This window comes from Bacillus rossius, chromosome 1 (genome assembly GCF_032445375.1).
Source record: "Bacillus rossius redtenbacheri isolate Brsri chromosome 1, Brsri_v3, whole genome shotgun sequence".
In the NCBI taxonomy this organism is placed as follows: domain Eukaryota; kingdom Metazoa; phylum Arthropoda; class Insecta; order Phasmatodea; family Bacillidae; genus Bacillus; species Bacillus rossius.
In genome coordinates this window covers 24,620,604-24,647,653 of record NC_086330.1, presented here as the reverse complement: position 1 = coordinate 24,647,653, position 27,050 = coordinate 24,620,604, and the positions used below count along the sequence as shown (strand labels likewise).

Below are 27,050 nucleotides of genomic sequence, written 5' to 3'. Positions count from 1 at the left end.
GTTGAAATAAGTAGGTTCCAAGTACAATTCAGTGAATAGTATTTTGGTTGAAATAAGTAGGTTCCAAGTACAATTCAGTGAATAGTATTTTGGTTGAAATAAGTAGGTACCAAGCATAATTCAGTGAATAGTATTTTGGTTGAAATAAGTAGGTACCAAGTACGATTCAGTGAATAGTATTTTGGTTGAAATAAGTAGGTACCAAGTACGATTCAGTGAATAGTATTTTGGTTGAAATAAGTAGGTACCAAGTACAATTCAGTGAATAGTATTTTGGTTGAAATAAGTAGGTACCAAGTACAATTCAGTGAATAGTATTTTGGTTGAAATAAGTAGGTTCCAAGTACAATTCAGTGAATAGTATTTTGTTTGAAATAAGTAGGTACCAAGTAAAATTCAGTGAATAGTATTTTGGTTGAAATAAGTAGGTTCCAAGTACAATTCAGTGAATAGTATTTTGGTTGAAATAAGTATGTACCAAGCACAATTCAGTGAATAGTATTTTGGTTGAGATGAGCACCAAGCACAATGTGGTGAATGAAAGTGCGAGCGCGAGTGTCGCGACGGCGTGGGGCATGGCGTTGCAGGGCGGGTTCCTGCTGGCGCGGCTGGTCAAGTACTCGACGGAGAACTTCGCGAGCGAGGAGCGCGCGCGGGAGGTGGAGGAGTTCTTCGAGGAGCACCGCTCGCCGGGCGCTGAGCGCACCGTGCAGCAGAGCTGCGAGACGATCCGCCTGAACGCCGCGTGGCTGGAGCGTGACCGCGACACCATCAGGGCCTACCTCTCTGCCACCGTCGGCTGAGCGCGCCCGTCCCCGCGCCGACGCTTGTTCTCTGGTAGGTGCTCGCGTCTCTGCGATTCACAAAAATGAATTGTAAACATTTGGATTTATTTTTTTTTGAGTGTACATTATTATTTTTTTTTTTGTTCGTCATCTTGTTAAGTTTGCTTCTATACGGTATATACATGTTCAAGGCAAACCATAAACCCACCAAAATACTTGAAGTATGGAAGATAAACCAACCAAACTTGTGTGACCGTTGTTCATAGTCCCGTGACAGTGAATTCATTAGAAAAATTAAAAAAAAAATTTAAAGCTTTTTTTTTTTTTTTGCTAAAGTAGTAGAGCAATAGCATAATAATATTGTGGGATTAACGTTATTAAGTAATTTTCTTATGCAAATAATAGTTGTGTGTAAAAGCATTGTGTTTGGTTCTATATAGTTTGTATTTTAGCTTTAAAATTTTGGTTTCCTATTATTTCTTCCTTTCTCAGTAAATTTGCAAAATGACCAGAATGAAAGAATTAAACATACAAATTTCATTATTGTCATTTTTTAAATCTTCATAATAGAATTATATCATTTGTAAAGTATTTATTAAATGATGCACTCTTGCACTCTATATATTTTTAAGGGATGGTTGTAGTCAAATCCAAGATTTGTGAAATCATTTCGATACACATATTGTATGTTCAATTTGAATCAAAGATTCAGTGTGTCTTAAACGTGGTGAGATTACACGTTAGTCTGCATATTTTATTTAATTGATTATGCAACTTAGCTGGGTCATTGATAAGTGCCAGATGTAAATATTCTGTTTATAATTTAATTAAATACTGTATCAGCAAAAATCTATTATTAGTTATTTGTGAGTGATGTATTAGTAGCCCTGATATCTGGCTGACATTATCATGGTCTTCTTAAGTAAAAGTTGTCTACGTCGTCGGAGACTTTGTAATAGGTGTGCCAACCTGATTCAGCTTTTGTAAGGGGGCTCCAAAACGCTTAGTTTATCTGATAGTTTTCCATGTATGACATGTCTGAACAATTAACTGAAGTAACTGTGTAGTTCTGTCTGGCGAAACCTCCAGTACCTCCGTTCCCTTCGGTCAGATAATTGTTCGTCCCATCAGTTACTTACAAAATTTTGCGATGGCCGCGTCGAAAACGGAGAGCCACCTTTCATTTTGTAGAAACATACAGATTCCTTCTCATGGGATCTGGGGAATGCAAACTAAAGTAATGAATTCAAAAAAAGTAGTTCATGTACAATGCTCTAGTGGAAAAGCTGAAAAGCAATGATAATTTTCTTTTGTCACTCATGTTGCGGCATCAACAATAGGGAGAACTGACACAACTGATGGAAAATCTGGAGAGACTGATGGGAAAACTGAGCTGTATGTACATAGTTTTGGTTCAGTTAATTGTTCAGTTTATTCTTCTGATCAGGATTCAGGTAAATTGACAGATAAAGTGAGCGTGATATGAGATGTTATGAAGGCATGTTTTTTTTTGAAATCCAGTGATATTTTATTTAAGTCTCTGAAATTTCTTAAGAACAAATTTTTTTTTAACAAATGGTGTTTAGTAATAAAGCTGAACTTTTTTTTACAAAAAAGCAAAAATTGTAATGGAAATTATGTATGTTATCATGAAAATTTACATAGAAGATTTATACAGTGAAATCTCATTACTACTGTGTATCTCGAAAAACCCACTGTTTTGATATTTATTGAGAACAACTTTACTTTGTACTGAACTCATATCAAACATCTTGTAGGGATCTGAAAATATATACTTTATAACTTATAAGTGAAAAACCTCTAAACTGAGGTACTTTGTAATGAGTTCTACTATATGTTTACTTATAAAAATATATTATGTTTGAATTGACACAGCAGAAATGAATAAAAAAGGATAAGACTTGACGGTGCTAAAAAAAAACTATGGTATCAACCAGTTTTACATAGCTATTTTATTTTTTTAATTGAAAATTGCAGTTACTGTTTTCAGTGGAATGAAATCCTTTTATGTGCCCTCAAGTATGTACATAACATTGATCACATCATTTCCTTACTATTTGAAAACTGCTCAGAAATAATGCAAAAAATAAATCTCTCATTAGGAAACAATTTTATTTATTGTTTATAAGAGTTGGTTTTTAGGTATAACATTTGTGGCTCATGAATTTTTTTTATTGTACAATATTCATATTTATATCATTGTGTACTTAAACAACATTTATTCTTAATTGCATGTGCAATTTCATTAATTAAAGTTTAATAAACTACTTAACCAGAAATGTTATATCGTGGATTTAGTTGTAAGATTCATTTATGGAGGAGGATTTCACTACATTTTTCTAAATTTTTATTTTCTAAGTTCAGTGTAATAACTCTTTGTTACCCACTTATTGCTTCTCAAAAAAGTAAAGAAATTTTAATATAATGCTATTTCTACATTAAAATTCTTAAGGGACCAGTAAAAAAAAATGTTAAAAAATACAGCAAAATGTAGATATTTTTAATTGAAGGATAAACAGAAATCAATCAGACATAAATTATCACAAAAACATTAAAATAATTTTTCTTGCCACAGTTAAACATACAAATTAACATTTTTAGAACTGGATTAGGGTGGTGTTTGATTATGAATCATGAAAGTTATGGTGGGAGGGGGGGGGGGAGATTAGCATACGGTTGCACAATATCTTAAGACATGTATCTTCTCAGTTGTGAAGGTCTTGATGAAATAATTGTGACTCACTGCATGGCACACAGGTCACGTATTTGATTAGAAAGCTGGATGAATAATATGTGTTGCATAAGGTCCAATGCTTCTCTGAACTCATTTAGAATGTGTTCAGTTGTATGGTGATGGAGATATATGTTCTCAATTCAAGCCACAGGTAAACTTAAATGCTGAACAAACTGTCACCTGCCATTCAGTATAAAAGTTTAAGGTAGATGGGAAACAAGATAATACAGTAGAACCTCGATGATACGTTCCCGTTTCATACATTTTCCCGTGTCATACGCCGATTAATTTTGGTCCCGCCGAAAGTACTATATTTACAATGGTTTACTTTCCCGGAACATACACTTATAAAATCATTAATTTCCCGTTTCATACGTTTTTACAAAGCGGAAAAGCCCAAAATTCACAAAATTTTTTGTTATATTCCTCCTGATAAACTACGTTTTAATGCTTTTATTTTAAAAAAATGTTCATTGTTTACATTTGCAAACGTAAGAAAATAACTTTATCGCACCATAGATATTGATAGTATCAGGAAGACTGTGCACCTCGCTAGTAGCATCTATGGCCAGCACCAAGCGAGATTAGTGGCGCAAACTAGCAATGATTATGAAAATGGTGCACGCGCTTTACCATGGCACGGATCTCATATTTTGTGCATTCATTAATCTTTGAACTCAATATACCAGTTTGTTATTGTTTTCTTACGTTCGGATTGTTTTGTATTTTACGTTTCTCAAGTTAAAAATATTATTGAAAATTGTTCTGTTGCATAAAGTTGTTTGTAAAAAGAAACAAACAAGCATAAATTTCTGATTTTCTTTTTACAATAGCCTAATTTTTTTAATTTCTATTTAGGCTTGGTGACTTTTCCTGCCCTCCAAGAAAGGACTTCATAACATTTTGTAAGGCCACTGTTTCTCATGTCAGCTTTACTCGATTATGGACTGTATTTTACATTTCTGGTAGTTTTATTACATGTATATATAATTATGAATTCATATCTTTCATATAATGCCATTATCTACACATTATGTATTTAAGTTTAATCTGACATTGTGCTGGTATGCTAGATTGAAAAAAAAAATTATTATTGCCATTCCCTTTTCATACACTTTCCCGCATCATACACCATTTTTGTGCCCTCCGTTGAAAAGTGTATGACAGGGGTTCTACTGTATAGAGTAAAGTTTTTTTTGAATGTCTGCAAGACATGCAGTTACAATCAAAATGTCTACCGTTTGTTCATGGAAAGTCTATTTAATTTAATTGTGGGGAGGGAAATGTTCTACAAAGATTCACGCGCTGCTTGTTTTTCCTTCTAAGTGTTCAAACAACTATTTGCTCTCACTGTGTGAATTCACAGCTATTTGAAGCCTCTACTTGTTTTATGGTGGATTAATTTTTTGTATTTATTAAAATTAATATATTATTACAGTAAACTCTCAATCATCAGGGCCCAGATTATTGGGTTTTCGGATTGTCCGTGCTTAAATATATGTAGTTTAATTTCTATTTGTTGTATTCTGAAGCTGTAAAAAAAAGATGGGATCGTTTCGGCACTTTTCTTCACTTGGCAGTTCTATATTTTTTAACCACCCTGTTATTTTGGGAAAACAATTTGTTTTGACCCTTCTTATCCATCCCCTTAGTGGTCACATTTTTCACACTTTAACCCCCTTCCCAAACAGTGTTGATTTAACTTTCCCTCTTCGCAGTTGTAAATGATCATGAACGAGCAACTTACATGAAGGCAATCTTTGTATCTCTTATCACAACAGGTTTTCATAACACAAACAATATTGTTATCTCGTGCTAGTTCCCATGCTCTTAACTGAAACATTTCATGACTGTAGCCACAGCTCTGCAAGTTGTGCACGTATTGCTGCCTCCATGTTTGATTTATGGGTAGTTTTCTGTGACAGGTCTGCGAAAAGTACACCTCGGAGAATTGGTGTATTAATAGGCTACTTATACATTCATCCAGCCTGGTAGAAGTTTATCTGCATGCTATTATTATGAAAGGACAAGGAACTGTGAAGAAATAATAACTTATCACAGAGGGGTAGAAAAATTAAAAACGAGGAAAGAGAGGGAGAGAAGTGATTGACTGACGCTTCTGCAGCAGATGAAGAAAGACCGCAAGGTGACTCAATGCCGTATTGTTTATGCCCCATTAAGCTGAGACAGTACACAATGACTTTACTTGTGCGAAGAATTATACTGAAGACAAATATATTGTGCAGTCCTAATTCGAAGGCAGCCCTTACCATGAAACCACAAATTGTCTGCTTTTTTTTTTTTTTTTTTAAATACAGGATTTCAATTATCCAGGCATCGGTAGGTCCCAATTAACACGTATAATTGAGTTTACTGTACTTTCATGATAGTCATGTCATTGTGATGAGTTGAGCGTCTAAAATAATATAAATCTTAATGTACTCCTACTCAAAATTTGAAACACCAAAATAAATGCTTTTAAGAATTTTAAAGACGTTAGAAGTCACGTGTTTTTATATACATTGATGTTACCATTGCTTTCAAAGATAAAGCTTGAAGCTCAATATTTGATATAGAAGGATGTTTTTGCTATGCATACCTTTGGGTGTAGTAATTTAATATATAAAGTTTTCCAACAATGTTACTTAGAAAACTGTACTTATTGCTGAAACTGAAACACTATGTTGTGCATTTCACACACACGTACCCTTAAAAATACTTTGCTTAAGAAAGACTGTCTGCAATAATGGAAATCATAAATACAATTGCCATTACTAAATTAGATGTAGTTAGTCAGTAGAAATATAAAAAACAGAATACCATGTATGTATTTATGTAGAAAGAAATGACCCCAATAAATAATATGTTCAGTGTATATATTTTTTTTTTAAATTTTAGTTACAGTTTATATTTTACTTAAAAAAATAATTCAAAATGAGAATTACTAAATGAAATTAACGTGTACTACATAACGATTGGCTGTGCCAATTCTTTTTATATTTTACAACTACAGTTTATAGTGCAGGGTACTATTTCTACAGTGTCTTCATGATTAACTCAATTTTTATAAAGCTTTGCTTACTTTCCATTAAAAAATATTCTTTTAAAAGAATTTATGGGGGAGGAAAAATTAAATTTTTATTTTTTCCTTGGGTATCTTGTTACAGACTTACTATGCAAATATAACACAAGCTTGTTGAAATGTTTTTGGTGCTATTCTAGGCTTGAATAATAACTATTATTTATTGTAGACATGCGCAATTCTTTGTTTTCATGTTCGGAGCGAATCCTTTAAGAATTCCTGTTAAATATTTGAAATAGGGTTCAGTTTTGATTATGAATTATAACTTTTTATTTTGTAAATTCTACACAGAAAAATACACAGAATATGTATCTAACTTATATAACTGTACGATTTGCTGTATAAAAGATGTTTGTGCATGTGTATTACTGAAATGATACATGTTGGGAAGAAAATATTTGTAAGAAAATATTTTATTTTGAAACATGGATGGTACAGTTATAGGCATGTGTACTACCTATGCCCTGTACTAATGCTGGCCTCAACACATGTAATTATGCTTGATATTTTGTTGTTGAATTTAAAGTACCTTTGTTTTGCAGCATTCTTATTTGAGGCGTTAATTAATGTAAAACAAATGCCAGGATCAAACAAAATGCTAGAGAATCATACACAAATCTTGGCTAGTTATTATGTTTACCATTTTCGTGCTCCACGGTAGTACGGGCTTGTAATAGTAAGAGGTTGATAAAAGGTTGTACGCATGACTGGCATGTGTGCTGACAAATCATTATTAACATTTGTGCCAGTGTCGACTGAACCACAGCAACTATATTGCCAATCATGTCTTGCACGGATCAAGCAGTCTGTATAATATCTGCAAGGAATACCAACTCTTTTTTTCATACAGAAAGGCTAGTAAATTTGAAAAGTTGGTTCTTTATAAACAGAAAATAATCTTTTGTAGCATAGCAACTAGATATGTAAATTCATTTTTTGTCCGCCTCAATTTTTAATGTAAAAATATGATTAAAAATGATGGAACTGTATGTGAGGAAATAGCTTTGAAAAAACAATTTTTGTACATGCCCATGTATTTATTACCTACCTCTTTGTGCTTGAATTTTTCAAGAGTTGAATCGAAACCAAAAATTTCGGGCATCCACACAACGTTATTTTTTAGTTTCGTTTCGTATCCACCTGAAAAATCTGTCAGATTTCACAGAAAATAATTGCACCCCTGAGACAAAAAATAATAATGGTTTATTTTAAATATATATAAAAATATTAGGTTTTAACCAGTGCTGTATGAATGAATGTGTGTGTGTTTGTGTGAAATAATTTAGTAATTTAATGGCAGTGGTGTTATATAAACCATGTACGTAATATCGTAGCAACAATCAACCAGGTATTTATATATATTTTATTTCCCCTTCAAAATTTATGAAAATTCAATGAAAGGGTTAGTTATCTCCCAATAGTGGAAATAAGATTTTGTTTGAATGTAAAAAAAAAAAAAAAAAAAAAAAAAAACCGCAACAAATTGTTGAAACAAGAACTGCTTTTCTTTCTGTCAGCTTGATTGTCAAGTGTTTTAACATAATGTATATGTACACACAATATGGTTTTATTTTTAGCTTGATTTTGTTCTTAAATTATAAAATTCTGATTATTAATGAAAATTATATAGTGAAAAAAATTTCTGTGAACTGAGTAAAGTTCTGTTAAAAATATATATATATATATATATTAATCAACTAGCAATTAAAAGCTACATAATTTATTAACTTTAATTTCTGTGTTATAATTTATATTATTTTGGCTTTATCGCAATTCTCCATAAAATCATATGTATCCCTAATAGCAGCACACATTGGTCCTAATCCATTATCGTGGAATATTTTTGTAGGGTTAGTGAAAAATTCATCTCCACATGGTAGTATTTATATTTTTTTTACTGGCAGAGGGTAAATTGCAATTGTAATGATTTAGTTTGATTTACCTATACCTATACCAGCCTAATTTTTTTTGAGTACAGTACTATGGTTTTTCCACCAATTTTAATAGGGAAGTACGTAACATAGTTGTGCTTATAGGCTTTATACGACTAACCCTCCAAATTATAGTATGCTTCGAACCACTTGGACACCAATTTGGTGCTGATTAAGTAGTACGAATTATGCCGGAGAGTGGATTGATTCTACGGTCCTCTGCATTGGTCAACATGTTTGCGATGATAGCCACCGGGTGTTATTTTTCTCATGCATGTAACTGGATTTAAAAAAATTAAAAAGAGGATTATTTTCTGTGGGTTATTTAATGATTAATGTTCAGTACCATGCTTGCTAATCAAAATGAAAATAAAATTATATTCACCAGTACTTATTCTAGTGTTTTTATTTAATGCATTGCACAATGCTCGAAAATATACAGGATTGTATTAGTATTTCATTAATTACCTCATGTAATATGTATTGAATATCAACTATGGAATATTTTGTTCATATATCTGTATCCAAATGTTAAGTTTTATTGTGGAAGTTCCTTAAAATTAATGTAAAGTTTGCTGCTAACGCATGCTAATTTTAAAATATTGTTGTATACATTCTTTTTTGCAAACAAAAGACAAGTCATCATTTAATGACTCATGGCCAGTCATACCAATCTGCTGTACCAAAGGTTGTTTAACCGTTAAAAAAAACTGTATTGTATCAGGCAAACACTAATGATGTGGAGACTGAACAAAGTTGTAACACAAGAATATTATTTTGTTGTGTTAATAGTACTTAAGAGTTAATTGAATTGTAACTTTTTTGTCAACTGATGTATGTAGTGTGATTCAGTAATTTTTATATTAAAACCTAATTTTGGATTTTTTTTTAAAATCAGAATATTCATGAATTACAAAATTGTTTGTTTAACATCACTTTATCATTTAATATAAATTAAATAACAGGGATGAAATATTGTCGTAGTTGTTTGTGTTGCAAATCAAGTTGCCACACTGAAAGGGTTTGGATTCTGTAATTGGTAAGCATTAAAGATAATCTATTTTCAAATTTGCTACAGTAAAATGTCTGCATTGTGGGTTTTTAATTTGATTATTGATATTATGCTATCACTTAATCAGTTCAAGTAAAATCTTTTATAAAAAAACTATTAATAAATTGTGTATCGTATATGTGCACTGAAGATTATGTGGAAGTGATATTTGACAAGAAAAATTAACAGTTTTTACGTTGAGCTTTATTTGTTTTGTTTTCACCGTCTTACAGTAGTGCGTTTGATTTTATAAAACTCAATTTTTCAATGAGCTACCTGCCATGTTTTCTTTCTCAAACCCTGTATGCTATGATGTACATTTTTACTGTACCTTCACCAATGTAAGAATTTTTGCTACGCAAATACATGCATCCACTGTAGTTTTTATGGCTAAATCATTATTACCTGTCTTTTGTTTACTCCATTGGGTAACTTTTCCCATGCTACATGTTTAAAATGTGTGTTGTTCAGATATTAATTTTGTTAAAGCCTTGCATTATTTAAAATGTGAAAAGAGAAAATATTGTAATACATTTAAACTCTGGTAAGATGTTTCTAAGATACGTAGTTTTAAAACTTCTTCAATGTCAAATTGTATGTGTTTATAGGTCAAATTCAGATTTTTTTTTTTTATTATTTTGCAAGAAAATTTTTGATTGAGAACGTCTTAAGTGTGCCTATCTTTATAGGTCAAGTTCAAAATTACTTATTAAAGTAATAATAGTGTGAGGGCTAAAAGTTTATTATTTCCGAGAGAAAACATTCTAAATGTGTTTTAAATTTATACTTATTTTTTATCCTTTGTGTTAATGTAACCTTAGTACTAAAACAACATACAGGACACATCAAAATTAATAACTGCTTATGTAGGCTAATATTTTTTTAATCACATCAAATTAGCACTTTCCAAATCATATTAAAAACATTTGTTAAGTTTTAAAAACATTCCTATGCTGTATAAAGTGAACTTTATGTACTCTGTTCTTAAATTTTTACACAGTGAAATAAAAAATGTTTCGGGGGCAAAATGTAGTTACGGCTCTTCATCATCACTGCAGAATACATCCTGTACACTTTAATGGTCATTACAAGAAACAATCGCAATTTAAAAAGTACTTGATAAAATTATAAATGCTGTTATACTTTTGCACGATGGCGCTGCTGTCTCTAGTATTTATGTCGTAGCAATTGTATCGATGGTTGCCAAATGTCCACTAGAATGTGTCGGAACCAGATTCTAGTGGATGGTTGCCAAATGTCCACTAGAATGTGTCGGAACCAGATTCTAGCTTCGCGCAGGGCACAGTTTACTAAAACGGTTGCTGGTCTGTTCCTACTGGGATTCGATTTGGATACGTTCTGGAAAAGGGCTCGCGATTTAGGTTACCATTGTATCCCAACAGGGGCAGAGTTTATTCCTCACATAATTGGCTTTTGTCTAGGATTGTCTATGAACCATCCCAAATGTTGTATTTTAGTAAACCACTTTAAACTTGGAGCAGGAGTTGAAACCAAATTTTTATTTAAGGCGATTTTCTACCTTTGCTGGATATCGAGAATGATTTTCTAATATTTTACTTTTTCGTTCTAAATTTGTATAATATGGTGATTTGTGAGTTTACTTCATTCTCGATATTCGGGGAAATCACATATTGTAACTCCTCTCAAGAAAGTTTTATTAAATTTCTAAGTTTCTCAATTTTGTTCCAAGATTTATCTTTTGGACTTGGACGGATGCACTCACTTGCAGGGTTGCAATCCCGTGCATGGCACGGTTACTGGCAACCACAGCTCTTGGCAATCATCTCCTTGTACCTGTGGACGGCGACGGTGTTCTGTTCCGTGTAGAAGATTATCGACACTGGCACCAGCTTGGTGGGCGCGCAGCACGGCTTGGGCACCTTCCACGGGTTCTCGAGGTGCGCGAGCGTCTGCACGATGGCGTGATTGGTCGGGTTCACGTGCGCGTTCAAGGGGAAGTTGCACTCCCCGCTGCAGAAGAACGCGTTGAAGTGCTCCGGTGCGATGATCCAGTCCTGGGAAGCAATAAACGTAACTTAACATAGTGCTCGGGAAATGTGCTTGGCAATGAAGGTTACTGGAGTAAACAGTGATAAATAATCTGATGTTGATAATGTAACCTTACAGACAAGATGCAAATTTTTACTTGGCAGTTTTAATCTACTTCTAGACCAAAGTAACTAACTTGAAATTTTGTTCACTAGTTTAAAAATTACTAGTAAAAACTATGAATATATACAACCCAAACCTGATAAATTATTCAGAGCTGCCAACCATTACGGATTTTCCGTAATTATTACGGATTTTAACCCCGAATTACGGAATTACGGAACATCGCTGGTTTATTACGGAAACGAGGCTTTGTGCTGCGAGGTAACGGAGAAAATTCCGTTTCTGCTGTGCTTGTTTCGTGAACGCAGTTTGAATACATCGCTTGGTTGCACAAATAACGGAACTAGTAAGTGTGCGCATGTACGATGTACTGTCGAAATAAGTAAATTAATTCTCGTGTTTACAAATAATAATGGGATGGTATTACGTCCGTTGTACGATACAACTAGTACATATTCTCAGACTTATCGTTTGAAGGCTACTTAAATCACGATAATTTTTGTACGGTACTTTGGCTAACCTGTGTTGTTAATTTATTTCTTGAAAGCCATTTTTTTTTCATCATAGTGTTTTTGTCGTGTCTACAGACGTGAAATTTTTTTATGTTTTTCGATAGTGTTGTGTTCTTCAGTGCCGGTTTTAGAAATGAAGCGTGTGACAGAATAATGTGTATCTGGAAAAAAAAAAAAACACGCAAGTCTTCAGAGCTTTCGACTTAAATATTCAAAAGAATGGCCATGCTTGTCGTTTTCAAATGTTTGGAACGCCACGGTTTTGTAATGTATGCACGTGTGACTTTTCGATTGCACATGGTGGAAGGGATGACTGTAGACGGCATATTGAATCATAGAAACATGCAGAACATTTTAAAGCCGTGACGAGCAATAAATCTACTATATCTTCGTTTTTTCGCTACATCTGAAGAAACGAAAGTAACGAACGCAGTTATTGTTTACAAGTCCTTGTGTTTGTCTTGTTTGTTTACATGACATTTCTTATCCAACCAGGATAAAAAAAGCAAATAAAAAGACAGTTGCTTTAAAGTTTAACTTTGAATTGAAGATTCAAAATATCCAGTAAAATTATTAATATTTCTTACATATTCAGATGATTGTATTGTTCAAATATATTTTTTTTATTCATTAATTTGCATTGTATTCATATTTTTCTTTTTCTTTTGCATATTATTGTCCTTGTTTTATCTTGAGTGTGTGTTATAATGCCCCAGGAAAAATTTATCGTGCATGATTTACGCGTACTTTTTTCATATACCTAATTGCCATTACTGATAGGTGTGATTTGAGGTTGGCAGCTCTGATTATTTCATGGGTGAATACCATTGCTGGTTCACGCTGGTTATCACAGCAAAGAGAACACTGGATGAAAAGTTCTCAGCTCTTAGGTTATATCATTTTTGTAAATGATAGAGAAGGGGAGACAATGTCCCACACAGAAGTAGCAACATGCAATGTAGAGTTGACATTATTTATTTAAATGCAGAAATTTCTGTCTTTTAAATAACTCGAAAACCAATTTAAATATTTATTAGATGAGCCTAGGATATGTAGTATTTAAATTTAAATGTTGTGGTTTACAGTATCAAATGCTTTTGCTGGGTCAAAATATCATGCATCCACCTGTCCTCGAGATAACTTCTGAATGTACGATTAAGAAATGATAATAAATTGGTAGTAGTGGTTTTACCACTTCTGAAACAATGTTGATTGTTAGTGTGTCTATTTTTAACATTCAAATCAAGATGTTTGAAAATAATTTTATTGAAGAATTTGAGAGATATATGCCTATAGTTTATGTTTAATTTGTTACCTTTCTTATGGATAGGAATTATCTTGGCAGTTTTCCATTGGTTGGGTAAACACCACTGTTGAGACTTTAGTTAAAAATTGAATTTTAAAATTAGATCTAGAAGCAATGAACAACCCTTTACAATGAAATTTGGAATACTATCAGAACCTGTATACAAAGAAGACTTTAAATATTTTATACCCTAGAGTACTGGACACTCATCAACATTGAATGGAGAAATTGAGTAATTTGTATTATAACGAAACCAAGAATTCAGGTTATTAGAAGGGGGAACATAAACACTGGGGAAGAAGAAGAAAAAAACACTTATAGATTCTGTAAGACAAGAAAATATTCTTGGAAAGTTTATCAGGTTTGATATTCACATTAAGAGCATGATGCAGCCGATCCATCTTTGACTAAAGGAAAATTAGAGAAACATAGATCCAAGAGGTGATTGGAGGCCAACGTAAGGTTAACTTGGGGTAAACCCAAACCAGCTATGAAGTTAATCAAGTCTGAGATTTGGCTCAGATTATGAATTATGTCTGAAGTATGCAGATGGGACCAGTCAACACGGGGCAGATTAAAATCACGTATATTTAAAATATTTTCTTAATAGATCACCAATTTTTCTAAGAGATTTTCAATATAAGCTAAATAATGGAAATATCGGGGGAATATATATGTTCCCAAGCATTAGAGATTCAGATTGAGTTATTTTAATTGTAACCCAGACAGCTTCAATTTCTGGATAATCATATATATCATTAGGTAAGACAGTTTTAATTATTTTTTTTAATGGCAATTAATGCACCACCTCTTTCCCTCAGTGTTTGTGTAGGATCTCTGTCAGATCTAAATATGTAATAGTTGTCGTTGAAGTAGTGTGAATTTATACGTATGAGAGGCAATTTATGTCATGATCAGATATTTCCAAGTTGTTATTAAATTTGTTTGCTTTGGTTCTAATTCCTTTAACATTTTGATAAAGCATATCAAATTCACGTGCAACTGATGAAACTAACATTCCAGGCTAAGAGTGTTATTATTTCCCTTCTCCAGACTCCAAGCTAGAAGATTTGTCCAATTGATTTAAATTAGACTTGCTAGTTTGATCATGATCTTCAGAGGTGGAGTCCGTGTTTAAAATTTGATCAGGGTAATGTTTTCCATAGAAAGGACTGATCAGACAACCATTTGGCCATAAAACTGTATTGTTTATCTTATCAAAGTCATCTTCCAGAACCGAAACATGAAAAGATGCATAGGTGTTATATTTGGATCTGAGCTTTACAACCTTGACTTGTGACAGGTTAAGTTCAAAGATGATGTAATCCACAATTTCTTGTTCATGGACTGATGGATCATGGCAAGTTACAAAAAGGGTTTTGGTTCTTTTGAATGCAGATTTGACTATGGCTTATAGCTTATAGCATAGCTGTATTTCTGATGGCAACTTTCATGGGAGATTTTTTTTTATTCGTAACATTTGCCGCGGACGAAGATTCCATATTCCCGTTTTTGGCTTACGTGAATTTCTTACAACAGTGAAGCCCTACTTTCGGCTGTCCTGGAGTTGTTGATGTCACGAGAAATCTGCTGGGTTATAAGTAGGTCAGCCGTCTGGTTACCTGATGATGCTCCTGACGCAACAACATTCCTGGCCGTGTGCATACTTTTCGTCTGTTCTGTAGTTCTTGCTGCTTGATAATTTATGGTTATCGTTATGTATATTCAGGCCTTGCTTTACTTGGATCATTTAGTTTTTAAGATCTGAAATTTCCGTCCTTGAGTCATCTAAAAGTGTTTTCAATACCCGATTTTCATTTTTTAAGTTGTCAATTATAAAAGCTCAAAGACTTCACAAGATGTTCAGATAGTTGGCTAGAATCCATTTTTTATGATGAGGATTAAGGAACAGTTATTTCTTTAGTTTTAACAAGCAACTTTAATAAAGAGAATTTTACTTTGTTCATAGTCTATCGTCTGGAATGAGTTCCATTGTTAATACATCTTGATCGAGAACGTTATCTCGGGGTATAAAAAACCCAAGAAATCTTGTCTGACGTCAAATGTAAAGTTAATGATAACTCTCTATCACCAGGGTGACGATTGGTCGGGAAAACCTGGAATTACCCAGGAATATTTTGCCTCTGGAAAAATACTGGAAATACCCAGGAATTTATTTACCCCTCGAGAGATTTGCTATTCTTCCATACTGTAATTATCGTCTAACATTAAAGTCGTTGATTATGTACATCTGCAGTTAATATCGATATTGAATATATATTAAATAGCAATGGATTGTGTAATATATATTTAATTTTAGAATAAGAGACGACATGGGAGAGTCAGCATCCACAGACGAAAGCATTATCAGCAATCCTGACGCCATTCATGTTTACGTGTGTGACTGTGACGCTCAGAGAGACGTTTTTATAACCTGACGCCAGAGCGAAGCAGATTTAAGATTGTTTACCGTGCGTAATTCCAATTTTCTTAAGAAAAAAAATGAAGTTTAATATTTTTATCGTTGGATAATTTACGGATTCAGTTTATTAAATTTTCATACGGTATATCTTTTAACTAATTGTTGTTGATTTTATAACAGCTAATACTTGTTTAGGTGTAAACTTTTATCTTGTCAATAGTTGGCAACACTTCATCTAATGTACCTACCAATATCATTGTATCTGCAATGTGCATTTGCGCGGAAAGTAACGTAATTCGGCATTTTGTTAGGATATGTTTATGTAGGCAGGCTTGGAAGTAAACTTAAATTTAATTAATTAATGTCGCTGTAACGAAAATCGTTTACGTCCTACTTCATAAGTGTATAACTGTTGAAGTAACAAATGGAAAGATCAAGCTTGAAAAAAAAATAACATGTATGTAACTTAACCTCAATTTTTTTGTTTTGCAATTGTTATTCTGTTTCATGTTGTGATGTTTTAAGTTAAGATAGTTTCTGTTCGTTAAATAATCTTAGTTACTGATATGTTAGTATCCGTTTATATTCAGTGGTGGTGAATTTTTTCAATAATGGCCAAACCAGGCCACACAGGAAAGTCTTCATTTCAGGAACAGTGGCTTAATGAACCTTATTTTAAGGATTGATTTGTTACATAAAGTCCAGGGTGACAAATATTCAGCCTTTTGCTCTCTTTGTTGCAAAGTGTTTTCATTGTCATCAATGGGGCGGACTGCAGTTGTGAGTCATATGAAAGGAGCAAAACACACAGGATTTTCGGTCAATGCAGATTGTCTTGCAGACAATATGGAAGAATAGACCCTCGTAGCGCACAAATGTGTGTATGATGCTGTCAGCTATCTGGGTGGGATTCAGTCAGTGCCACTTAACAAGCCTATCCTCCACGCAGCACGCATGCTCGCTACACAGAAGCCCAGCAGGAACGCAGAGCAGCAGCATCGGCCCAGTTAGAGGAATCTCGTCGTCGCAAACTAAGCGATTTGGCTGTGAAGGAAATGGAAGCCAAGAAGTGTGTAAAATTCTTCAGAGGCTCGTGCTGAAGCCAGAAAAATTGATGATAAACTTGCTGGTTTAAAAAAAAACTGTGAAGCTATGAAATTACGTGCTGTGCTTACTGACAACATATATTGGTGTTCTTATATTTATTTTTAACCAAATTTATTGGATGTTATATTATTTTACATAATTTGAACTAATAATTTAGAGTTTCTAAGTTTTTCTTTGATATGACAAGTTATTCCAGCGTACCTTTTTCCGAGAAACATTTCCACATTTGTGCAGGTATAGTAATATTATATTTTTATGTGTAATTTAGTATTACAAAGAACGCATAGACTTAGTATAGAAAATGAGTTAAATATTCTGGAAAAATGAAAATAAATTTCTGGAAAACCTGGAAATACCCAGGAATTTTATTCTGGGGTTGGAGTAGTCACCCTGATCACACAAATTTATGCCCAACTATCAGATACACAGACATTCAGATATTAAAATCACGGCACATGCCTTTTAAAAAAACATATCCGTCAGCAATTGCACATCCACCGCAACTGACTTGTCCTCCGCAATGCTTAAAATTTTGATGCTTTATATTCCCCTCAATGAACAGATGCATATGATTGAAAGATACAGTTAAATTTCAACAACACAACAAAAATTGAAGATACCTCAATCATTCTGAACTGAGCCAATGTAGAAGGTGGACATGTTCTATGTTATTCTGGACAAGATGTTTCACTATTAGTTATGTTGAATGAAAGTTACATCTTTCAGCAATAAAAAAAAAATCCCTTCAGTGCACCAGAATAAAACTTACAAGATTTGTACAAGTAATGCAATTTCGATATCAAAAATTAGGAAGATTACTATTTACTGCAATTAGAAAGAAGTGGTAAAACAAGCAGTTATCTTACAATTAAGTACATCTCTCAAGGCGTACTTACATTCCACCTCAGTTCTGAAAAATCCACGTGCAAGTTGTGGATCTGACAGCTCCGGGAGGCGTGGTTCCAATGCAGGCCTGCAACAGTTACGTAGAATTGCTTGGTTAAATATATAAATACACATTAGAAAAATATTTTCAGCTAGAGCATTGCATTTTTTAAAGACTTCTTGCAGATGAATAGATTATGTTATTTGCATTACTTTAGAAATTTTAATTCTTTCGATTGCAGTCTAGTTTGACAGTAATCCTAAATAGGATAGTTTTCAAAGAAGTATGCATGTTTTACTCAAAGATGTTCAAAGAATTGAATGAAACTAGTGGATCCTATGGGAGGGGCAAAAAAAGACAATAATCCTTTCACTTAAGCCCTCTAGAACTAGAACATTGAAGCCGGTCCAAATGTTTTTTGTGTAAAATATACATTTGAAAATTTTTAGATTTCTTTAATGTGTGTAATTTTTTTTTAACCCTTAGTACTTTTAAACATTAAATAAAACCATAGTTTTAATAATGACTTTTCAATGTGTCAGAAATAAGTTTCACAATACTATTTTATTTCAAACCTTCGGACTCCCCATTTACCTAACTGGGAGCTATTCCATACCAACAATAAAAACTTAGGTCATCCGTCCTTTCGAGATAGTGAAGCTAAGTCCTACACTGAATGGACCAAAGCAAGATGTTGAAACCAATTTTTGTTGTGGGTGCCTGGAAAACTATGTGTCTTTGAAAATATCTGCTACGAGGGCATATTGTGTGTCTGTGCTCACTCTCTCGGTAGCCTTACGTGTTATTTATGCACAAGATTTGCTCCAATGTCGGAAAGTCAATGAACTGTCTTAAAATGAGATGGGTAAATAGGTTAGATGCTCAAATTTCCTAAAATTTATTTAATATTTTTAGTTTTAAACATGGTGGCTGTTTATATCTGTTGTAGACAAGACACAAACAACATTGATAAGGGAATTGGTGGAAGGATTGGCTACTGCTTTGAGTAGTAAACAATAGCAGGAGACAATGGAAAACCTATACCTACGAGGAGAGCAGCAATCTGGATAACAATTTCAACAAACTCTCTCGTAAATGTGAGTCTTGTGTTCAACCACTGCACAACTTTGCTCAGCATTCAAGTCTTTGAAGGTATTGTTAAATTACGAGGCCTACCTCTTTTAACCTCAAATACAGTGGCGTATGCAATGGAAAAAAAAAGGGGGGAGGGGAAGGAATATATATTGAAAATCCTAAGAAAATTAAAAAAAAAAAAATGATTCCTACAACAAAAATTGAAAGCAAACAGCATGCAAAGAGGTTCTACGTACTTATACCTTCCCCCAAAATGTAGCTCCTAACCAGATATATAATAAAAAATTTAAATAATTATAATTTGTGAGATATAGGACTGAGACAAAATACTTTTAGCATTAAAATGTTTATTTATTTTTTAATTAAAGCAATTTTTGTAATTTCCCAAGCATCTACTATTTATATTATATTGTTCAAAAAATTTACTACCCATAGATGGAAAATACATGTTTCCAGTCCAAACCATTTTACCATAAGGTCAGTACTCAGGGTTGGAAAAACCTTTTAATTTTTTTAAACCAGGTTTTTTGTTTAAGCCATTTTTTTAAACCAGGTTTGTTCTATTACATTAGTAATTTTGGTTTTCAGCATATTCAAATGAAAGCCATACAACATCCTGCTTTTGCCACTCATTTTGAATTAGAAAAGTTAAAACATAAAAGAATTGAAGTCCAGCAAATCTCCACATCTGACTGGGACTTAACCACAGAAAGGGTGTTTCCCCACAGGAGGATTCTCCATAGAATGGGTGTTTCCCACAGCAAGGGGATTTTACAGTATAGTCAGGGATTTCCCACAAAATAGGAATTTTTTTTAAAATGATAAATTTATTTACTTACTAATTTTTTTACACTTTTGACTACAATTTACTAATTAATTTGATTTTAGGGGAGTATTTAACTGGTTATGTGCAATTTACAACTTATTCAGTTTATTTAAATGATAAGATGCTGATTATTATATAATTATTTGATCCCGTAAATCACAAGAAACATTAATGAGCAAACTATTGTTGTTATTAGAGTGGAAATAGACCTTTAATGAAAATTTATGGTGACATTCTATCTAAAAATACATTAAATAAAACACTTGTTTTAATTTTTGTAGTTTAAATCAGCCAACCCTGTCAGTACTTAACGTACATTTGCTAAAAATTTAGAAGCGTGAAAGTTCTCATGAGATTATAAGTTACCAACTTTTCCATGAACTTAATTTTTGTATCATTACAAAAAAAGTTTTTATTGTGAATTGCTTATTTTTGTACAAAGATTTTAGAATGGAGATAGTTTTTTAAGCCCCTGGTGAACTACGTTTAACTGGATCAGTACATCCTGTAAGCCGTGATAATGCGACCCACTCACTATCGCTGTGGAAGGGCTCTTGGACGTATCTGTTCTCCCAGGAGCTGTCCCCGACTCTCCTCCGTCGTTTGCCCGTGTCGCGCACCTCTCTGATGTGCAGGCGTCGTTCCTGCGGAGTCTTCAAGAAGGCCACCAGAAAAGGCTCCTGTCCTTCTAGGTGGTCATCGACAACAATTCCTACTTCCTCCGGTCTTATTTCGTGACCTATAAAAAAGTATAAATATGTACATTTAACACTTAACTTACTGATAGCTAACAATAATGATTTTAATGATTATAGTGTTGACATAAAATAAACAAGATCACCAACTAAATTAATCTTAATTATAAAAGGCATAGATTATGTTATGGGTAGGGCCCACATTTGGTGTGATGCTATAAGCTCCACATTATCATTATGGAATTTATACATTTAACTAGCATACCATGCATAACTTTGCTCATGAGAATTTCTGGTAGTGCTAGTATTGTAAAAATGTTAGATGTGTAGTTTTAAGATAACGTTAGAATAAAACAAATCAGGATGGTAATGCAGGAAGTAGTAATATGTAAGCGTATTAATTTTTAATAATGATTACATTTCCCATATTTTTCATTTCTTGTTTAAGTGTGTTTATATATACATCTTAACTCCATAAAATCAAACTTGCCTCTTTCAAACCATTAGAAAGTGAATTTTTAAAAAATGGTTAAAAAAATGTTTATGTATGTGGATAAAGCCAACCCAATATCTTACCTACCTCTCCCACTTGATTAGCTTCAGAGATACCCAAACTTTTTGAAGATGTAAGTTTTCTTCATAAAACCAAACCTAACCCTTGCACAATCTTAGGAGATAAATAAAGAAAAATGCTTGTTTAGTTCCAGAAAAGTTATTTTTTATTATAAATCTATATAGTTTTCACCCCATCAAAGTAAAATTTTGTAAAAATTGTAATAATTATAACAGTGTTTTTGTATGTTTTTAATTCATACCCAATAGCATCAACTTGTGCTTGATTAACTTCAGAGATATTAATTAATTAATTTTAATTTGTTACATGCCCACCAACAGTTGTAAAATATGATTTATTTTAAAATAATAAATAATATTTACCCCCTTTCACCTCTTCAGAGGTGGAAAGACATAAGGAAATATAGCCCAGTGTTTAAATTAGATAAAGAACTAATTAACACAAAAACAATTATTTAAATCTGTTCAGTAGTTTTCGAGTGATCTCAGAACAGATAGAAATTTTAACCCCAAAATATTTTATTAATAGTAAAGCTCACACTACTAAGCTGCAGTGTTCAATTTCTATTTCCTAAATATGTATTATTGTCATTATTGACTTTGAACAAAAACTGCTGCATGCTAAAATAACAACTGATATTTATTTTAAATACAGTTTTTGATAATGCTATTATATTAAAATAGGTATGTGTATTGACATCGTCCGGGCCTACGGCCCCCTGTAAGTCCGATATGCCACCGCCCAAACACCATCCAGCCTCCATTCAAACCTTCCGCCTACCCGTGCGTACGTGTGCGTGCGTGTGTGCTCGCCCGGCAAGAGGGCGCTGTCCAGCCAGTGCGCCGCACTACTAAAAACATAAGTATATGTAATTGTGTTGTTTGTTTTTATATTCCCTAAGTGCAACGTGACGGCAGATCGGCCGGGAGGGTTTTATGTACTTTTATTTTTTAACTTATATATTAAAATATCATAGCGTTTCCGGACATTCCCGAGGAAACCCGAAGCCAGACAATAATTAAATTTAAATCTTAGTAATTATAATTTGTACAATCTTTTCAATTCATTCAAAAATTGTTACATAATTTTCAGTGCTTTCTCGTCATGTTAATTTAATTTCCCGTGGCACGAATTCGCTAATATCTGTTAACGGTAATTGTTTTCGGCGGGAGGACGCCATGTTAGTCGAGCGAGCCATGATCTCAGCCCAGTCTTCCGCCATCAACGACCGAGAGCAGACGCATCAGCACTCCGGGGACCTCACCGCTTGTATTCTCTGCCAAGTAATTCTGTTAACTTTAATTTCATCTCAATCGCTTTCTTTTAGTCCTCGGAGCAGCTCTCGGTCGGGGGACTGCTTTATTAATTAATTTACGGCCAGTCTCGGTTTTTTATCTTGTACTACGTAATGCAATATGTGACCACGTGGTGGCTCATCACCTATAAACCGATTCGTGCCGCGGGCGTTTTGTATAGTTTCAACCATGTACTTGTGTGAGCGGAATTAGCGGAATAAATCAGGTGTGTGAATTTCACGTATTATTCCTTTATTTTCAATCTGTGTGACGGCGTGTGGGACGCCTGAGAGCCCACTTCATAGGGATAAGCGTGCCCGACGGCTCCCAAGAGCGTGGGGCGTGATAGAAGACGTCTAGTACCGAGACCTGTACGAGCATGTGAGATAGGCGGTTGTTACGCGGAGCGCGCGGAACTAAAGTTCGCGCTGGAACTATTGTTCGCGCAGAGCGCATAGCGGGACTCTGGCGCGCCGGCCACGTGGGCAGCCAAGCGAGCACGCTTCCAGGAATTCGCGCACAAACAACACATCCCGGGCGCGGACAGCTGTGTGCAGACAGCTCGCAGGGTGAGTGTGTGAGTGGACCGCCTTCCGGGCCGCGTGGCGAGGAGAAGCAAAGCAGTACACCGGCCTTACCACCACACACCATCATGTCGGACAGCGCGCAAAGGGGCAGCAGTGCAGGCGCAGTGAAAACCGAGGTACTGTACAATGTGAACGGGATGTACTGTGTGAAATGTGCGCGACCCAAACACGTGGGCGGTGTACTGGGAACGTCGTGGGCGGACACGTGTGTGTGTTTAGAGTCGTGCGTGGGTAACCTACCGCTAGGAACACCAGCTAGAACACCGGACTATCTTAGGTGCACGAACACGGCGTGTGACGGACAGGCAAGCGAAGGCACGTGGTGCAAGCAGTGCAGGGCATTCAAACACCGGAAATGCCTAACCAGGGGCGAGGCAGGCAGCACAGAGGGTAACTGGTATCTCTGTATGGAATGCGAAAGTGTGGCGCACGTGAAACATGAGGCGGCAGAGCGGGAGCGCCATGACTTCACGTGGGAGAGGCGGCGCGTAGTTCTGGTAGGACCCATAGAACTTCCGGAGTTCGCGGGGCGGACCATTGATGATCCTAGGCAATTCTTAACTGCGTGTCGCGGACGGTTGAGTCGCTACGGAGTACCGGAGATAGAGTGGGCAGAGAGAGTAGGCGGTGTGCTACGTGCCGATGCAAAAACGTGGTGCACAATCATTCGCGAGTTTGATATGCCCTGACCGGAGTTTGTCAGGAGGTTCGAATCCCGGTTTGCGGACGCCCGAACAGAGCTGAGGGTGAGGACGGAACTATTTTGCACGGAGCAAGGACACGCGGAGGCGGCCGAAGCATTTGTGCTGAAGAAGATACGCCTTCACAGACGCCTATTCCCGACGCAAGCACCGGAGGAAGTTTTAGGGCCCTTTATAGAACTCATGCGCCCTGAGATGCGTCTGCACATGCGCCACGCGGTACGCTACTCCGCAGAAGAATTCGTGCAGCTCGCTAGGATTGTGGAGCAGGACCTGGGTGCCGTGAAAACGCCCCGCGCAAGCGCCAGAACACCAACGCGGACTGAACCAACTACAATAACAACTCAGGCGGTGGTGCCTTACGTCGCGCCACAAACAACCGACCGCCACACCAGCGCCCGACCCGGCAGACAATCACCATCGGCATGGCGCCAGCGCGCCATTGGCAACGGACCACCACAGTGCCATACGTGCCCCGCCAGCGTCTACCACTGGCATCTCAACTGCCCGGTGCGTAACCGCTACCAGCCAGACAACAGGGACCCGCGGCAGGCGGGAAACGGCCAAGGGGGGGCGGCGTAGTTGCTCTACCACCCCTCCCCCCCTCAACATCAGCCGGAGGACACGAGCGCCCGCCAACAGGACTCTTCCTGGGTCACATCAACGCCGAGGAAGGTGAACTCCTACGCATCCCGATCATAGTCAACGGGCGCGCAGTGAACGCCCTGGTGGACACGGCCGCTAGTCACAACTGTGTGGCGGCGCGACTACTTGCCGACGACCAGTATGAGCTCCACACGGGACAGCTGCAGCTGGCCACAGCCGAAACGCCTGCCAGACGCAGGGCGTCGCGACGCTCCGCATCGAGATACGAGACCAGCAGTCGACCACGACAGCTGTGGTGGTCGCCGGACTCCGCAACGACGTCATACTGGGGCAACCATGGCTCTATCAACAGGACGCCCGGATCGAGATACGAGACGGCCGGGTGCACGTGGGCATCCAGGGCCGTCGCACCGTCTACGGGTTGGGAAGGACGCCGCCGACACCGGATGTAAAGGTCAGTCTCGACGAGTTCAAACACGGAGTTCCCCACGAACTCCGTGCTGTCATCCAGAGTGTGCTTGACCAACAGTGTTCCGTGTTCGTGACTGCCGACCCCCTCAAACGCACTTCCGTCACCGAGCATACCATCCCTACTCATCCTCATGTTCCTATGTTCATCCCACCCGGCAGTTATGGACATACAGGCAAACAGACCATTCTGACGCAGGTTAATGAGATGCTCAGGGATGGGATTATAGAGCCGAGTGAGAGTGCCTATAACTTCCAGATAGTCTTAGCGGAGAAAAAAGATGGCACATCCCGATTCTATGTAAATTTCAAACCTATAAACAAGGTGACAGTAAATGCCCCCCCACCCTTGTTAAACATGGCCGACACGATCGCCGGACACGGCAACGCAAAAGTGTTCTCGTCATTGGACTTGAAATCTGGATATTGGCAAGTGCCAATACGGCCAGCGGACAGACCGAAGACCGCTTTCACTACCCCCGACGGGAGACGATTTCAATTCAGATCCATGCCCTTTGGTCTCCAGGACGCCCCTGCCACGTTTCAAAACATGATGACGCGCGTGTTGGACAATTATTTAGGGAAGTTTGCGGCGGCGTACTTAGACGATATCATAGTGTGGTCGCAGACCTGGGAGGACCACGCCCACCACCTTGCCTTTGTACTAGAGAGCCTTGCGTCCCACGGACTGACGTTAACAGGGAGAAGTGTCACCTGGGCATGACGGATATAGATTTCCTGGGTCTCGTAGTGAACGCGGAGGGGAATAGGCCTACTGCGAAACAGCTAGAGGTCATCCTTAACCAACCCGCCCCGAACACACGCAAGCAGCTCCAGCGGTTCATAGGACTCACTAACTGGTTACGAGCATTCATACCGGAGTTTTCACTCGTGACAGCTCCCCTGACAGAACAGCTGTCCCCGAAGAAACCGTACCGGTGGACAAGCGCCATGCAGGCGGCGTTCAACGAACTCAAACGTAGATTCCGCGAGTGTCATCTGTTGGCCAGGCTGGACCCACAGAAACCCATTATCGTACAGACCGATGCTAGTCAAGAAGGCGTAGGGGCCATCCTACTACAGCTAGGCGAGGAAGGGGAGCCCAGAGTAGTCGAGTATGCGAGCGCAAAGTTTGGGGAGGTAGAGCGCCGTTATAGCGTGAACGAGCGAGAGTGTCTCGGAGTTGTGTGGGCCTTGCGATGCTACCGACCACACCTGGAGGGACAGCAGTTTATTTTACGCACGGACAGTCAGTGTCTAAAGTGGCTCGCGACCATGCAGGGCCGCCGCTCCAAACTCACCCGGTGGGCCATGCTGCTGCAGGCATTAGATTTCACGGTGGAACATGTGGCGGGAAAGTACAACGAACTGGCAGACGAGCTGTCCCGAAATCCGGACAGCACAGTACAGGTGCGAGATGACGGAGAATGGGACGAACTACTGCCCCCCACACGCGGAGCAGTCCCCGATGCGAGACCCGAGGTGACCGCTGGTCCGTACATATGTGCAATCCAACCGACCACGCCCCCCTCATTAACCCCCGGTGCAGAGTTAGATGACTTGGACGCCCTAGTCCGCGCCGTACAACTGACAGACGCACAAACTCAGGCGCTGATTCGGAAATGCGGGGAGACTACGTTCGAGGGGTACCGAGTGGTAGACGGTTGCCTACAAGCACAGCCACAACAACAACAACAACAACAACAAAAACAAACATGGCGGACGTTCGCACCGATTGGGACGCGGCACATTTTCACTATGCTACACGACAACAAATTAGCGGGGCACTCAGGCACCGACCAGACGACAAGAGCGATAAGGGAGTGGTTCTACTGGCCAGGACTGAACAAATACATGAGGGACAGAGTTCGCAGCTGCCGACACTGTCAGAGACACAAGACCCGGAGACCCGACGGAAGAGAACAGCAAATACCGCGGAAACCTACAGAGCCCTTCCACACCGTGGCGCTAGATCTCATGGGCCCCTACCCCCGCACCGCCAGGGGCAAAAGGTTCCTACTCGTGGTGACTGATTGCTTCACCCGGTGGGTAGAGGCGTACCCCTTGTCAAATTGCCGTGCTGGAACTATTGCGAGGAGCCTGGAGGACGAATTCTTTTCCCGGTGGGGCTACCCACAAGTGCTCTTGACGGACAATGCCACCCAGTTCTCGGGGCAGAAGTGGGTCAAGTTATGCCGGAAATGGCACGTCACAGCCCACACCACACCCATCT

General features: G+C 37.3%; 2 protein-coding genes across 5 annotated transcripts in view; one reads left to right on the top strand and one right to left on the bottom strand.

Moving 5' to 3' along the window:
* The window catches only part of LOC134533324 (protein 60A-like), a 53,433-nt gene that overhangs the window by 4,577 nt on the left and 21,806 nt on the right, over positions 1-27,050 (bottom strand). The window contains exons 4-6 of one of the 2 annotated variants that reach the window (XM_063370831.1): positions 20,427-20,630; positions 17,981-18,057; positions 11,420-11,640 (exon numbers count right to left, since the gene is read on the bottom strand). In XM_063370831.1, coding sequence (XP_063226901.1) covers positions 11,420-11,640; positions 17,981-18,057; positions 20,427-20,630 — 502 coding nt within the window. Of the gene's footprint in view, positions 1-10,471; positions 11,641-17,980; positions 18,058-20,426; positions 20,631-27,050 lie in introns of those variants that run through there. The other variant, XM_063370840.1, reaches the window with a different exon arrangement.
* LOC134533288 (puromycin-sensitive aminopeptidase) overlaps positions 1-27,050 on the top strand; it is a 72,747-nt gene that overhangs the window by 41,097 nt on the left and 4,600 nt on the right. For 2 of the 3 annotated variants that reach the window (XM_063370767.1, XM_063370748.1), the window contains exon 13: positions 588-9,984. In XM_063370767.1, the coding sequence (XP_063226837.1) occupies positions 588-803 (216 nt within the window). In that variant the 3' untranslated portion in view covers positions 804-9,984. Of the gene's footprint in view, positions 1-587; positions 9,985-27,050 lie in introns of those variants that run through there. The other variant, XM_063370757.1, reaches the window with a different exon arrangement.